This window comes from Convolutriloba macropyga, chromosome 4, assembly GCF_964194025.1.
Source record: "Convolutriloba macropyga chromosome 4, txConMacr16.3, whole genome shotgun sequence".
NCBI lineage: Eukaryota > Metazoa > Xenacoelomorpha > Acoela > Convolutidae > Convolutriloba > Convolutriloba macropyga.
In genome coordinates, this window is record NC_134471.1 from 8,730,401 (window position 1) to 8,743,451 (window position 13,051).

At 34.3% G+C, this 13,051-nt stretch overlaps 1 protein-coding gene across 1 annotated transcript in view; it reads left to right on the forward strand.

Annotated features, from left to right (window-relative positions):
* Positions 1-13,051, forward strand: part of LOC142337451 (uncharacterized) — a 47,651-nt gene that overhangs the window by 29,935 nt on the left and 4,665 nt on the right. Inside the window, exons 6-8 of the mRNA XM_075386679.1 lie at positions 1,172-1,287; positions 6,090-6,251; positions 6,615-6,745. Of these exons, the coding sequence (XP_075242794.1) occupies positions 1,172-1,287; positions 6,090-6,251; positions 6,615-6,745 (409 nt within the window). The remainder of the gene's footprint in view (positions 1-1,171; positions 1,288-6,089; positions 6,252-6,614; positions 6,746-13,051) is intronic.

A 13,051-nucleotide genomic window follows, 5' to 3' on the forward strand; every position in this document is an offset into this window, starting at 1 on the left:
AAGACACTTTTAATTTTGCTCACAATTAATTCTAGTTCGGGCTAAGTACTTCACGTGAGTGTTTGTTTTTTAGTGAGCTTCCTGCTTTTTTTGTGTAGGATTCTAATGTCAAGTTCTGCTTCCCATTAATAGCAAACGGCACGTTTCAATTATTAAACGATAAAATAGTTTCTCACAAATACGCTATTTGTTGATTCCATGACCTTAGATAAAATTTGAATGTTCAAATGCAGAGAAAAGTATGTCCATATCGAGTAACATGTTCAAGGTGCCACTTATAGCGAGGACAGTGACCGAAATGAAAGTAAGGCGATGGAGTAAGGCGAACTCTGAATAACAGTTTTCAGCATAACTCTGTCCATTGGGCCTCATTCAATTGATTGTCTTTTTGCCATGATGGAAAGATTTAGTGCTATGAAGACCAGATTTGAATATTCTACTACGTCTACTTTTGAATATTTTTTTGTTCATTTGCTATTGTAAGATTGCAATAAATTAAATTATCGATAACATATAAAAAATATTTGTTGTTGCTGGTCCATTAAAAACTGATTTAATTTAACTCAATCAAGCGAGAACATTTAATTTCGCAAGCTTAAAATCAGAAGATTGTTTTCTTCCGGGTCTCTGTGTCTTAAGAGCTGTTGTTTTGAGTTTTTCATTTTTTGTTTCTATGGCTGCGAAGCTGTAAGCTAAGCGAAGCTATATTGCGGTGCTCTTGGTTTTTACGATTCGGATTTGGATTGTAATGGGATTTTCTTTGACTCTTTTACCTTTTAATGTTAATGAGAAGTCAAATTAGAGTCATGATTTCAGTCAGGCTGGAGTAGTAAAGCTTTCAGTTAGGTGGCTGGGCAAAAAAAAATTGTCTTCATATAATGTCTTTTTTCAAACAACTGTCCTTTGAAATAGTGCTTTTTTCTCGCTTGCTGCTGTTTGTTAAAATACTCATAAATTAGCGTAACATAAATGGAATTTCCTAAGGTAATGGTAACCTGTCTGGTTTGGTTGTGCGAGACACTGAGTGTGTGCTGGAGAAGAAAAATATGTAACTCGGGTTATGTATGAAATTTGGATAGTTCATCAATTCTCGTATCTCGATCTTATTGATTTGGAGTTGTTCAGTGACATGGAGTTGTTTTTCGAGCATTGAAAAGCTTCCCTGTTTCAGCTGGCCAGTGCGAGACTCAGCCTGTGTGGCTACTGGACACTTTGTGGAAGCATTCCCAGAAGAGTGTAAAGCTACCTCAGACGAGATTCTAGACAATTTCTACCACAATTTAACAGGTTAAAAATTTGATTTCTAATTGACGCTAAAAGTTCTAGTTTAGTTGACAGTTTTTAATTGCCAAAACCTTTTTTGGTGACAGGGTGAAGTTATTTGTCATCAAAAGTCTTCTGGATTTTTCTCATTTTCAATGCTACGAAGACGAATTATTATTTGCCATGCCATAGTGTATTGGTGAAAAATAGCAAAATAAGCGGTGCTTTTTTCCCGGTTTCTTATTTTTTGCCAAATCGCATTTTTCTTAAATCCAAACGGTTTGGGGACCATTAATAACATGGTAGATTTTTAATACGTCTCGTCCATTAATGGTTCTTGCGATAATTTGATTTTTTAAATTACTTCTACCACTTTGCAATATATTTTGTGTGCGTGAGGCCATTTCTCGCTATGGTTTTTTAATGGCCTTGGCGTGATATTGAAGCTCTTATTGGTCTCTTTGCGGTTTTTACGACTTGAAAAAGAGTTATCATGATCTGTTTTTTAATCGGTTATGTGTCACTCAAACAGGATGTAAAAGTCATTGTCGCACGTGAGCGTTCAGGGCAATCTGTTGAAAAAGCATTTAAATCTTGAGTGTAAAACTTGTTCCTGTATTATTTTGAGAGAGAGAGAGAGAGAAAGTTGACATGAAAAATTTTTGTCTAATCCAGTGTGTTCTGTTCTCGTGCGGAAATTTCAATGCAGTTCGATAGTTTGTTAGTTTCACCTAACTTAATCAGACCAAAAAGATTTACGCAAATACATTGACAAAGAAATGTACTATTGGAAATGATTTTGGTGATTTTGAGCATCGGTTGGAGCTCTACATGGCATTTTTTACTTTAAAATTTATCAGTTTGCGAGGGTTTCCAGCGGTTTGTGTGTCATCTGTCAAATTTTTACTGTCAGTGATTTTTCGTTGCAATTCTTGCGTTTCCAGATTTTGATCAACTTTTGATTTGATTCGTACCAGTCTTAAGGTTTTTAGGTAAGAAAAAATTATTAAATTGTATCCAAATTTTGACCTGTTTTTGCTTTTTTTGATTATTTCTGCCTATTTTTGTTTTGCGCAGTTCTGGATTCAATTTTGATTCAATTTTTTATATAGAGACAATCGAATGTTTGATGGGCCTATTTATACCGAAATAAATTACCTAATTTTGTTTTTTAAACGAGCTTGGCTCATTTCAGTATTGTGGTTTTTGTCGTTGTGTTGTGTGCCCTATGTCTTGTGTGTTATGTTTCACCAAATAGAAACAATATCTTAATGGAAACAATCGAATTTCTGCGAATGGTATTATTTGTTTCTCTTTGGTATGAGTTTTTAGACCAATCGTGTGAGTATAGATTACTTACCTCACTCAAGAATATGAATTCTGCTTTACATATTAAGTCTAAATATAGAATACAGTTTCGAAGTGAAATTTATCTGAGATCACTCATTCTAGATCACTATAATGCTACATTGAATGAAAAACATTTTTTAAAGTTTGGTTTGAAAATACAAGTTGAATATGAAATCAGATTTGGATTAGTTTGGTTATCAAATGTTTAGTCTTTGGTCACAGTTATCTTTTTTGATTAAGGGCCTCAACGTTCTATGTCTAGGCTATTTTCAGGCAATCTGCCTTTGTGGATAATTTTAAGGTCAATAGAAGGATTAGTTTTTGATCATACGTGACTTCCGTAACTTGAAAATTAACTTGTAAATGCTTAATTTTCTCAAATGTCTTACAGGAGATGGTCTTCGTTTTTGACTCTTGAATACCCTCTTCATTTGTTCGATTATCATTCGTCAGTTGTTATAGCAGTTCTCAACAGTCTAGTTTGCGGCTATGTTCTAAGTTTTTTGTAGCAAAATTTTTATCAGATCTCTGTATGCTTCGAAAAAGGTTACTCCCATTTTTTGAACGGATGAGACAGCTGATCATGGTAACAGGTAATTCGAATTAATCGTAGCTTGAAAGTTTTAACTTTTCATTTTAAAATGCACCTACTGACTTTGAACACAATGTCATCTAATTTTGAAAGTTATGTTTAACGAAATGACAAATGTAGTACAATTGTTGGAATGCATGTTAAACAATAAGAAGGTGATGTAGAAGTTTAGATTGAGCATATAAATCGTTGTCATTAAGTTCCGGATTAAAACAGGAAAGATTGAAAAGGCAAGAGGTACTTAGACAGGAATCTAGTCGAATGGAAGCAGAGTTAAGGTCGTGAAAGTAACCAAATTTCATTGATGTCTTTCTGGAAAAGCGTTTATTTATTGATTATTAGCTGCAAAGCGATAGCTGGGGCTATTATTGGCCTTCTCTTGTTACGACCATATGACGTCACAACCACTTCAAATCTGCTTTTTGTTCATTAGTTCATGCAATTTCAACTGAATTGCGTGCATGACGTCCTTTTCCACTCTTAGTGGAGCAAGTGCTTTGTTCATTTGCGTGATGAAGTTTTTGGTCACACCTGACTTACCTCACTCTCAAAATGACTTCCTCTCTCTAAAATTGACTTTTCTTCAATTTAAAGAGATAAGGTCAAGTGCGTGTGTACCACTGTAATTGAAGGTTATTTGAGAGCAGCTATTAGAAGCAGCAATAAGTTTGACAGATTTTTATTCAAAATGTAACATCTGAGCATTTAGTTCTAAAAATTTTGTGTCTGATTCTTACTATCTTTTTGAGACCGCAGATCTATGAAGCTATTGCTGCTATTTTCTGGCAAGCTGTCAGCTGTTTCATTTTCTTCCAATACCACCAACCCAATTGCCAGAGGACCAAAATGGTCTCATTTGTTATTTCAAACATTTCTTTCAGACAAAAAATGAGATTCACTATTCGTATTGCAGATATAAGGAAAGAACTGATTTTTGCTTGGTTTTTCGTCTATCATTTTTTTGATGTGCCAAAGAAACAAAAGTTCTTGTCTTTTAAATCGTTGAAAAAATTGAGCTAGGGTGTAAAATTTTGCTAAGAGCATTTTTTTAAGCAGCTGACCTCAAGGAGCGGCAGTTCACCAATAAAAGTCAATTGAGAAGTGTGCCAAAATTGGTATCAGTTTTTAACTTTAATTTTATCATTGGTTATAGTAGTATATAACCTTATCGTAGTATATGATAGTAGTATGTCATTTCCTTTAGGTATATAATAATAAAGGAATGACAGTTTTTATGGCCGCGCAATAGACTTAGACCCTTTTCTCATCTGAATTGTCTTTAGTTTTTGAAGAAACTTAAATTTGAGTTTGAAAAACTTAGAAAACTCAAGTTTTATCAACCAAATTTCAACATCAAATCTCAGTGCAAAACTATTATAGCTTGCCAAAGCATTTCAATGCTAAAAAGGAAGTTCGTGATTTTTCGTCAACCTCACCCGCGAAGTTTACAAAACAATTTTTGCGAAGTGCTCTTATCACTGATATTCAGTAAAACTAAGCTGATTTTCAAATGTATCTTTATAGCGATGAGATTTGAGATGCTTTTTGTTTTAAATATGATTATATTTGTGTCCGAGTTAAGCATATAAATCTCATTTTGAAATTGTCAAAAAAAATTTGCTCCCGAGCGAAGATTGAGACAATTATTGTAAACTTTGTCTTTTTATGCAAAATTTTTGCATAACTGATTTAAATTTTCGAGTGACTTTTGCGCCCTTTAGTTTTTTGATTTGTGTTATTTAGATTTCTCATTCACAGTTTTAAGCAGCTGAACTCAAGTGGCCTTAGTTCACCACTAAAAGTCAATTGAGAAGTGCGCCAAAGTTGGTGTCATTTATTAACTTTAATTTTATTATTGGTTATAGGACTATATATAACCTCTAATGACGTCATTTGTATTACAATTGCTTGAATGCGAGCTACGCAATAAGGAGGTGATGGAGAAGTTTAAACTGAGGATATAAATCGTGGTCATTAAGTTTTGGATGTAAACAGGAAAATTGAAAAAATTGATTTACTAAGACAGGATTCTTAGTTTTTGTGATCGAGCCATCTACTAGTAGAATGGAAGCAAAACTAAGGTAGTCTTTCCAGACAAAAACTGAGTTTCACTCTATTCGTATTGATGATATCAGAAAAGAACTGATTTTTGTTTGGTTTTTCGGCTATCATTTTTTTGATGTTCCAAAGAGACAAAAGTTCTTGTCATTTAAAACGTTGAAAAAATTCGAGCTCAGGTGTAAAATGTCGCTAAGAGCAGTTTTTTAAGCAGCTGAACTCAGTGGCGGCAGTTCTCCAATAAAAGTCAATTGAGAAGTGTGCCAAAATTGGTAGTTTTTACTTTAATTTAATTATTGGTTAGAGTAATATATAATAACCTCTAGTGACGTCATTTGAAGCCCCATTAGTGGTTTTATTTAAATTTTTATTTAAAATTTTTTTTGAAATGGAGGTTAGGGTAGGCCAAAAGTTCTTTTCAGCGGGCTGTTCTGGTTTCACATTTTAGACATAAAAATATTTATGGAGCCTTGATGATACGGAGCCTATTTATGGAGCCTTAATGATAAGGTTTCGACCCAAAAATATTTCGACTTTAAAATACTTAGCCTGAAAACTGCATAATCTACAACACTGGCGATAAAGTGCATAGACTGATAATTCAGCATAACAGACATGGTATCACTAATTGCATTCATGAGTTTGTGCGATGTGAGCGTCGTAAAAAGCGCCATGAACAATGTTGATTGGCATCGTTGTCAAGGTGAGTATTTAGAATTCTGAATCAGGAGCTGAGGAATTTTGCTCGTATATTGCGTTCATTTGGTTTAGCAAACCTTGCAGTTTGAGATATCGACATGAGAAAATGACGTCGTTTTTAATTTAGACAACATCCCATCTGTGAGAGAAGGTGCTGCTGTTGCTCTTAAGAAGTTCTGTGCTGTGTATGATGATCGAGTACCCTCCATTATTGATGAAATGAAGACAGGAATGGCAGCTATCAAAGAGCAACCAGAAAACTCGACTGTAAACGAGAATTTAGATAAAGGTGCGACCGGGAACAGTTTTTGGGCAATTTTGAAACGCCATTGCTTATTTTGAAAGACTTTTGCGTAGATATGAGAATTTCTTGAAATTGTCTTGCAAATGACAACTAATCGTGAACTGGGATTTACATGAGAAAAAATGTCCACCCGCAAATCAATTCCGATTAATAGTTTTACATTTATAAAACAGTTCAAGCCTGATAACCTTGGGGTTGAATATGCTTGAAAATCTGATTTTTTACGTTTTTCTGATGGTGTTCGCAAAACACCTTAATTTTACTTATTTTCTGATTTTTACTTGGTAGGATCATGAACTTAATAAAATCCACTAGAGATAAAATTTGGGTAGCTTGGATATTGTTCAGGACCTGCTACATACTCAGTGGTCAAACAAATTCACGACAACGATCCGAGCCTACACGAGAACCAAGTCATGTATTCATGTGGATCGTTGGCGCCCAAAATGAGGAAAGGAAGCCATGCAAGAAGGAACAAGGTATGAAAGCAATATATGCTCCTGAAAACTGCCCTTTCGAAGCAATCACTTATACTTCCCGATAATTATGTATTTATTGCTTTTCTGGAGGACTTTTTACGACTCAAAGAGGAGTATTGGTTTTCTTGCGGTTTTTATTACCGGAAGTACTAATTGTACAAACGCCGTTTTGACCAAAAAGCGAAAGTGCGCAGATTTACCGTGTGAACTAATTTGTTTCTGAGCCGGAGAAGTTTTTTGATCAAGCGCTGCGTTTAGTGAAGGACTGTTCTCAAGACAATGGCGCATATAGATAACCGTTTAAGCAGCTTTTTTGTCCATTTAGCTCAGTTTTTGACTTGTAGTTTGGTTCGTTGCAAAATTACTTTTTGACCGATGCTGCATTAATATATAACTCTCTGAAATTGCTACCACAGTGTTTTTTGGAGCGTAATGGTACGTTTCAAGTGCGAAATCAAAGTAATTTTTTTGGGCTTTTCATTGATTTCTTTTTCGGGATCTTTTCGAGAGCTGATTTTTTCTAAGTCTCTTTTATGCAGTGACCGCCTTTTTTGTTTGGTTTTGTTTATTAATAGCCGCCGTCAGCCTCTCAACGGCTAATATTTAGGCGCTCTCTTTTTTAAAATCCAAAGGAATGGATTGTATTGGTGAGCTGCTTTTTTAAAGATCTGTTCACGCGTTTTTCGGCTTTTTCGCACCTGTGTGAAGTTAAACTAGAGTGGTATTTATTAGAGTAAAATTAAGGCGTGATTTTTTTCTAACTATCTTGAAAGTGGAGTGAGAAATTGGTGTTTGAACAAATTTTCGGTTTTAAGAGGGAGATTTTTTCACGTGCATCAATTTGACTTCTGTCTTCAGAGTTTCCTTCCCTTGAGTGCTTTTATTATGATACATATGCGTTCTAATTGCGGCTAGTTGAAATTTCTAGAATTAATCAAGGAGCAGCTGAAACTTATTTTCTGAACACTTTTTGTCAAAAAACATTAAAGAATATTTGGTTTTGGCAACTTTCAAAAATTATTTTGCTGTCTTTTCACTTAGTATTAACAATGACAGGTCTCATTGGTTGATAATGAGGTGGAAAAGAACCTAATCAATTGTCCGTGGTAATAGCGTAATTGTTTTCATGACTTTGACACTGCTTTTTCTCAAAATCTATGAGTTAGTTTTTTTTATAGCTGCGAAGCTGTAAGCTGAGCGAAGCTATATTGCGGTGCTCTTGGTTTTTTACAATTCAAAGAATTTGAATTGTATTGGGGCGCTGTCTTTTTTTTTTAAGATCTGTTCACACATTTGCATGATTTTTGAAGTCAAATTGGAGTAGTGATTTTGGTCACGCCGAAACAGGAAATGGAGCGAAAAAGCGAGTGGTTTTGAGGCGGGAATTTTTGTCGCTCTAATTTTAAAGTAGAGTGCAAAAATGGTGTTTGAACAAAAATTCGGTTTCTCGGTAGTGGTTTTTTGTTCACATGCGGCAATTTCACTCTGATTTTTACTGTTTTTTCGATTTTTTGGATCGAATTTTTTTCTAAATGGTTTTCCCAATCCATTCACAGCTCATTCTAGGCCTAGTTTTTTGTTTGAATTAAATTTTCATTTCTCGCTAATGGTTTTTTTGTTCACATGCGGCATTTTGACATTGATTTTTTGTTTCTTTTTTCTTATTTTTGATCTGATTTTTTTAAAAATGGTTTTCTCAATTCACTCATAGTCCACTCTAGGTCTAGTTGTTCTGTTTAGTCAATGAAAATTCTTTGAATTGTACGTCAGGACTTGTCCTGCTATGTTTTTTGTTTCGTCATCTGACGCTCGTTTTTCGTTTTACATTTGTTCACACAGCAAAGGTGAAAAAGTCAAATTTTCTGAATGACTTCTTCCTCTCACTAACGGCATTTGCGCGCGTGACGTCATTTCTCACTGGCTTTAGCAAAAGTTTTTAGATTATTTGCGTGATTAGATTTTGATCATACGTGACTTACCTCACTCAATAAAATGACTTTTGCACTTTAAAACTTAAGTTTAATTTGAATTTGTTTAATGTCAAAGAAACCATTTGTGCAGTAAAGGTCCCTAATAAGAGGCTTCTGCGGAATGAATTTTAGCAAGCTTTATTAATTTATCGCTGAATGTTTTTTACCTAGTTTTTTTCAGCGGCGTCGATTTTTTTTTTTTCAATTTAGATATGTATCTGTTTCTATCTCTATTATATGGCACGCAGGTCTATTCTTTCGCAGCTATTCCGGCAATCTGCCGGCTATGTTTAGTTTTTGTTGTACCCTTGTAGTTTTGTTGTACCCTAGTAGTTCTCATTCAAAACAGACCGTGTAGGCTGCCAATAGGGGTTTTTTTAATCGATTAAATTGTTTCTGTGCAAAGCTGATGCCTTTTACGACTTCGACATCAATTGTTTTCACGAAATGTCATAGAATCTTTACTGTTGCGAGCTTTTGTTGTTAACTTTATCTTTTATCTTTGTCTCTTCTAGAACCGTATTCATCAGGTTCTAAAAAATTTTTTGTTCAAGCTCTTTTCAATTCATAGCTATTGCTTTCTTTGACTTATACGCTAGACGTATTTAAAAAATTGTTAGTGAATTTTTGAGTATTGCATGTAATTTTTGAACTTATTGCTCTCCTATAACTTAATGAAAAGTTTCATCGGTTGATAATGAGAAACAAGGAGTTTAATTAGTGGCATGACTTCTTGGAAGTCGTTTTTTTGATTTTGACCGTGTCTTTAAAAATTAAAACTGATTTGTAGTCTTGCTTGCTTTTGTTTTTGTGGTGAAATTGCTTAATTTCATTGGTGTCAAACTAATTGCTCTCATTGGACATCTCAAACGGCTTGTTTTTAATCAGGGCAAAACTAAACCAATTGTTTAGACTGTATTTCAGGACTTGTCCTGCTATGTTTTTTAATTCGCGTTTACTTTTTGATCACGCTTTTCGGTTTACATAAGTAACGATTTCAACTGATTTTTAATTCTTTCATTCATTTAATTACGCAATGAAGTGAATACTGTCAACGTCAAGAGAGCAAAAACAAAAGAAACGGGATAAACCGATAAAGCCCGGTCATTAAGTCATAGTGCATTAGGTTGTCAAAGTTCATTAGAGCGATTGCTAGCTCACATCAGTATTAAGCTTCATAACTTTCAGTTTAGAAGCTGAATGAAGTATGGTTTGAGAATCTAACTGAAACTGTACACCAAATCAGAACAAGTTTTGACACTGAAAAAAAAAACAGAAAAAAATCGGTGAATTTTTATCTCTTTTTCTTTTATTGGCTATTATTGGGGACATTGTTTTTTTTTAATTCGTCGTCTCCATCGATGATTCTTACGACCTGACTTCTTAGAATTGAGTTTTTCAATGACTTCAGTGACTTCCACTGCTTTGCAGTTAAAATTTGTGTGTGTCGTCATTTTGCTTTTAGGTCAATTGCGTGACTTACTTCGCTCAAAAACATGACTTCTGAACTCACTTATGGAACTTAAATTTTATGAACATTAACTCGTTAAAGATCAAGAGTGTGTATCTAAGTAATGCCAAACTTATGTGCCCTGATTCTTGAGTATCAGCCTTGAGTTCTTGATTTCGAATTTTGTTTTTGAAAAAAGCTCTATCAGGGTTTTTATAGAGCGTATGTGTCTCATAAAAATGAAAATCCGAATCTATCTTATTTATTTAGTTGTTTGAATTCATGGAAGGCCAGAAGCATCTATCGCGGCTATTTTCCGCTGGCTACGTTTGTTTCAATCCCAATGTGCATCAAGAGCGTCAACGGCGGCTATTTTTTGGCAATTTTTCGGCTATGTTTTTTTGTTTGGTCTGATTCGGCGGTTTTTTGTCCAAATTTTCATAGTTTTTTTTGTGTTCTGGGTTCAAATTCTAAGTCTTTCTGTGCAGCGTAAGGGATATTAAATTTTTTTGTTATTAATACTTGAACTTAGCGACGCGTCTTTGAAATTCAATGATATTATAATTTTATCAAAAAGCGAAAGCACAAATAAATAGAAACGGGATAAACCCATAAAGCCCAATTTTAGATGCCCGTTACTTAAACTTTGTTCTTAGAAGTCTTAGCTACCATCTCTAATGCTTATTGGTATTGATAATAGCCCCTGTATCCTCTCACTAAGAAACAGGAGTGTTCAACTACGAAATGACCTCAAAATAGTTTGCACTTAAAAAATATTTGTGTTCGAATGTCATTGTTTTTTATTATCTTTTCTTTCAATCCCAATTGTGGTTGTATTAATCAACGGCGGCTTTTTTCCGGCAATCTGCCGTGAATTTTTAAAATTATGACAATTTGTTTTGCAAAATGTTTCAAAAATTCGAGTCTTTATGTGGGAGGATGGCTATGTAATTTGGCCCAGCATTGAATGCTAAATAATGAGAATTTCGAGTGTCTCACTTCATTTTTTTCCCATTTGATTTCAGCAAACTTGAGGCAATTATTTGAAACGTTTGTGTCTTTTGTTATCAAAATTTTCCTGGATGTTTTATGGTTTTGTTCTAAAGCATTCTTTGGTTTGTCGAGTGACTTTCACGCTTCTATTCATTTTTGAGTGATCTCAATTGCCTCATTGCTCATTGATTATTGCTATCACAGGTTGTGAGTGGTTGAGGTTCAATGCGGTTGTAGCTAAAGTGTGTCAGATGTCAGGCTGTTATTCTGGGCGCGGATTGGAACTCCTCTGAGGTCGGAGTTTTCGCTAAAGAAACTTCTAAGCCATACCCCTTAATTAAATTGCCCCGGCATGTTTTTCGAGATCAATTCATGAATATTAGTCGGTTTGTGTTTCTTAGAAAGAAGGATGCCTGTATTTTTAAACTTCAAATGCTACATTATAAAATTTCCTACATTTTTTAAAAAAAATTTACTCAGCATGGATTTTTCCATTCTACGAGATTTCACAGCAAGTTCTTTCTGCCATTATATCTTATTATCCATCATTTATCTGCTGTTTGATAGCTACCGTTAGCCTCTCAACGGTTGTTATTTAGGCGCTCTCCTTTTCTTATTTCACTTTACCTTTGATCACATTCTTCGTTTTACATAAGGCACGATTTTCACGTTTGACTCGTGACTTTCCTCACTGTTTCATCTGAATGGATTCTAAATTCCACTCATTGAAGTACGCAATGTAGTGATTATGGTCAATGTCAAAAGAGCAAAATCAAAAGAAACGTCATAAAGCGATAAAGCCCGGTCATTAAGTCATATTGCATTAGGTTATCAGGTTTTCTTTTCCTGTTTCAATCCCGATATGCATCAACGGCGGCTATTTTCCAGGAGTGTAATAGTTTTCCAAGCAGTTCTATTGAATCTTGCGATATAAAATGTAAATGTTACAAGATAAAAAATGTTGGTTTTGGCTGAAACTACAGTTTTAATTGTGAAATTTTTACGCTTCGACGCGCTGGAATTCTGGCTTTATGTTTGCCGGAAGTACTATTCGCTTAACCGGCGTTTTGACCTAAAACCGTAATTGAAAAAGGTTTCAGGTTAATTTTTTGTCTGGGCGAGAGAAGGTTTTTCGATTAATTATTTTTGAAAGAGCGGGGAATAGATATCCTTTTTCTCGTTCATTTGGCGTATTTTTTTTGCTAGTATTTTGGTTTGTTTTTGTTGCAATGCTTTTTGATCAATTGTGCATTAATGTGTAGCTCTCTGAAATTAATTCAATTGTTTTAGAGAGCCGAATAAATTGCTTCACACGCAAAATGTGCACAGCTTTCTCATTTTTGCGTTTGTTTTCTTATGTTATGGAATTTTTGGATTAATTTTTATTTTTTTTAAAATTTTTTTTATGTTGATATCCTTTTGCTTACTCATGTATTTAACGCCCCTATTTCTGGTATGGTAATTTTGATAGTAAAATTGTACATATACAAATGCGATTTTGGTGATTTGTCCAATTTTTCTTTTGTACTTTATTCGAAAGTACTTCATTGTTTTCAATTTGGTGTTCTAAATAAATGAAGAATTTTGGGCGTTAAGTTCCGTGAATCGTTATTTCATAAATGCGTTTTTGACCGATTTTGTAGTTTTATGCAAGTTGTTTTATTGTATCGAGTATTTGACCTGTTATACTTTTTTTATTTCGAAAGAAGGGTAGCTGTCTATTTCGTTTAAGCCTCGATTACTAAATAACGAAATTCCCTCGTTGTTTTCTTTATCCATGTTTGACTTTTAACTCACATTAAGGTTTCCTGTTGTTTCTGAATTTACAACACGAACGTTATCTCCACTTTCTAGCAAGTTTATTTTCAGCATTATCTGCAGACCTATAGTTTT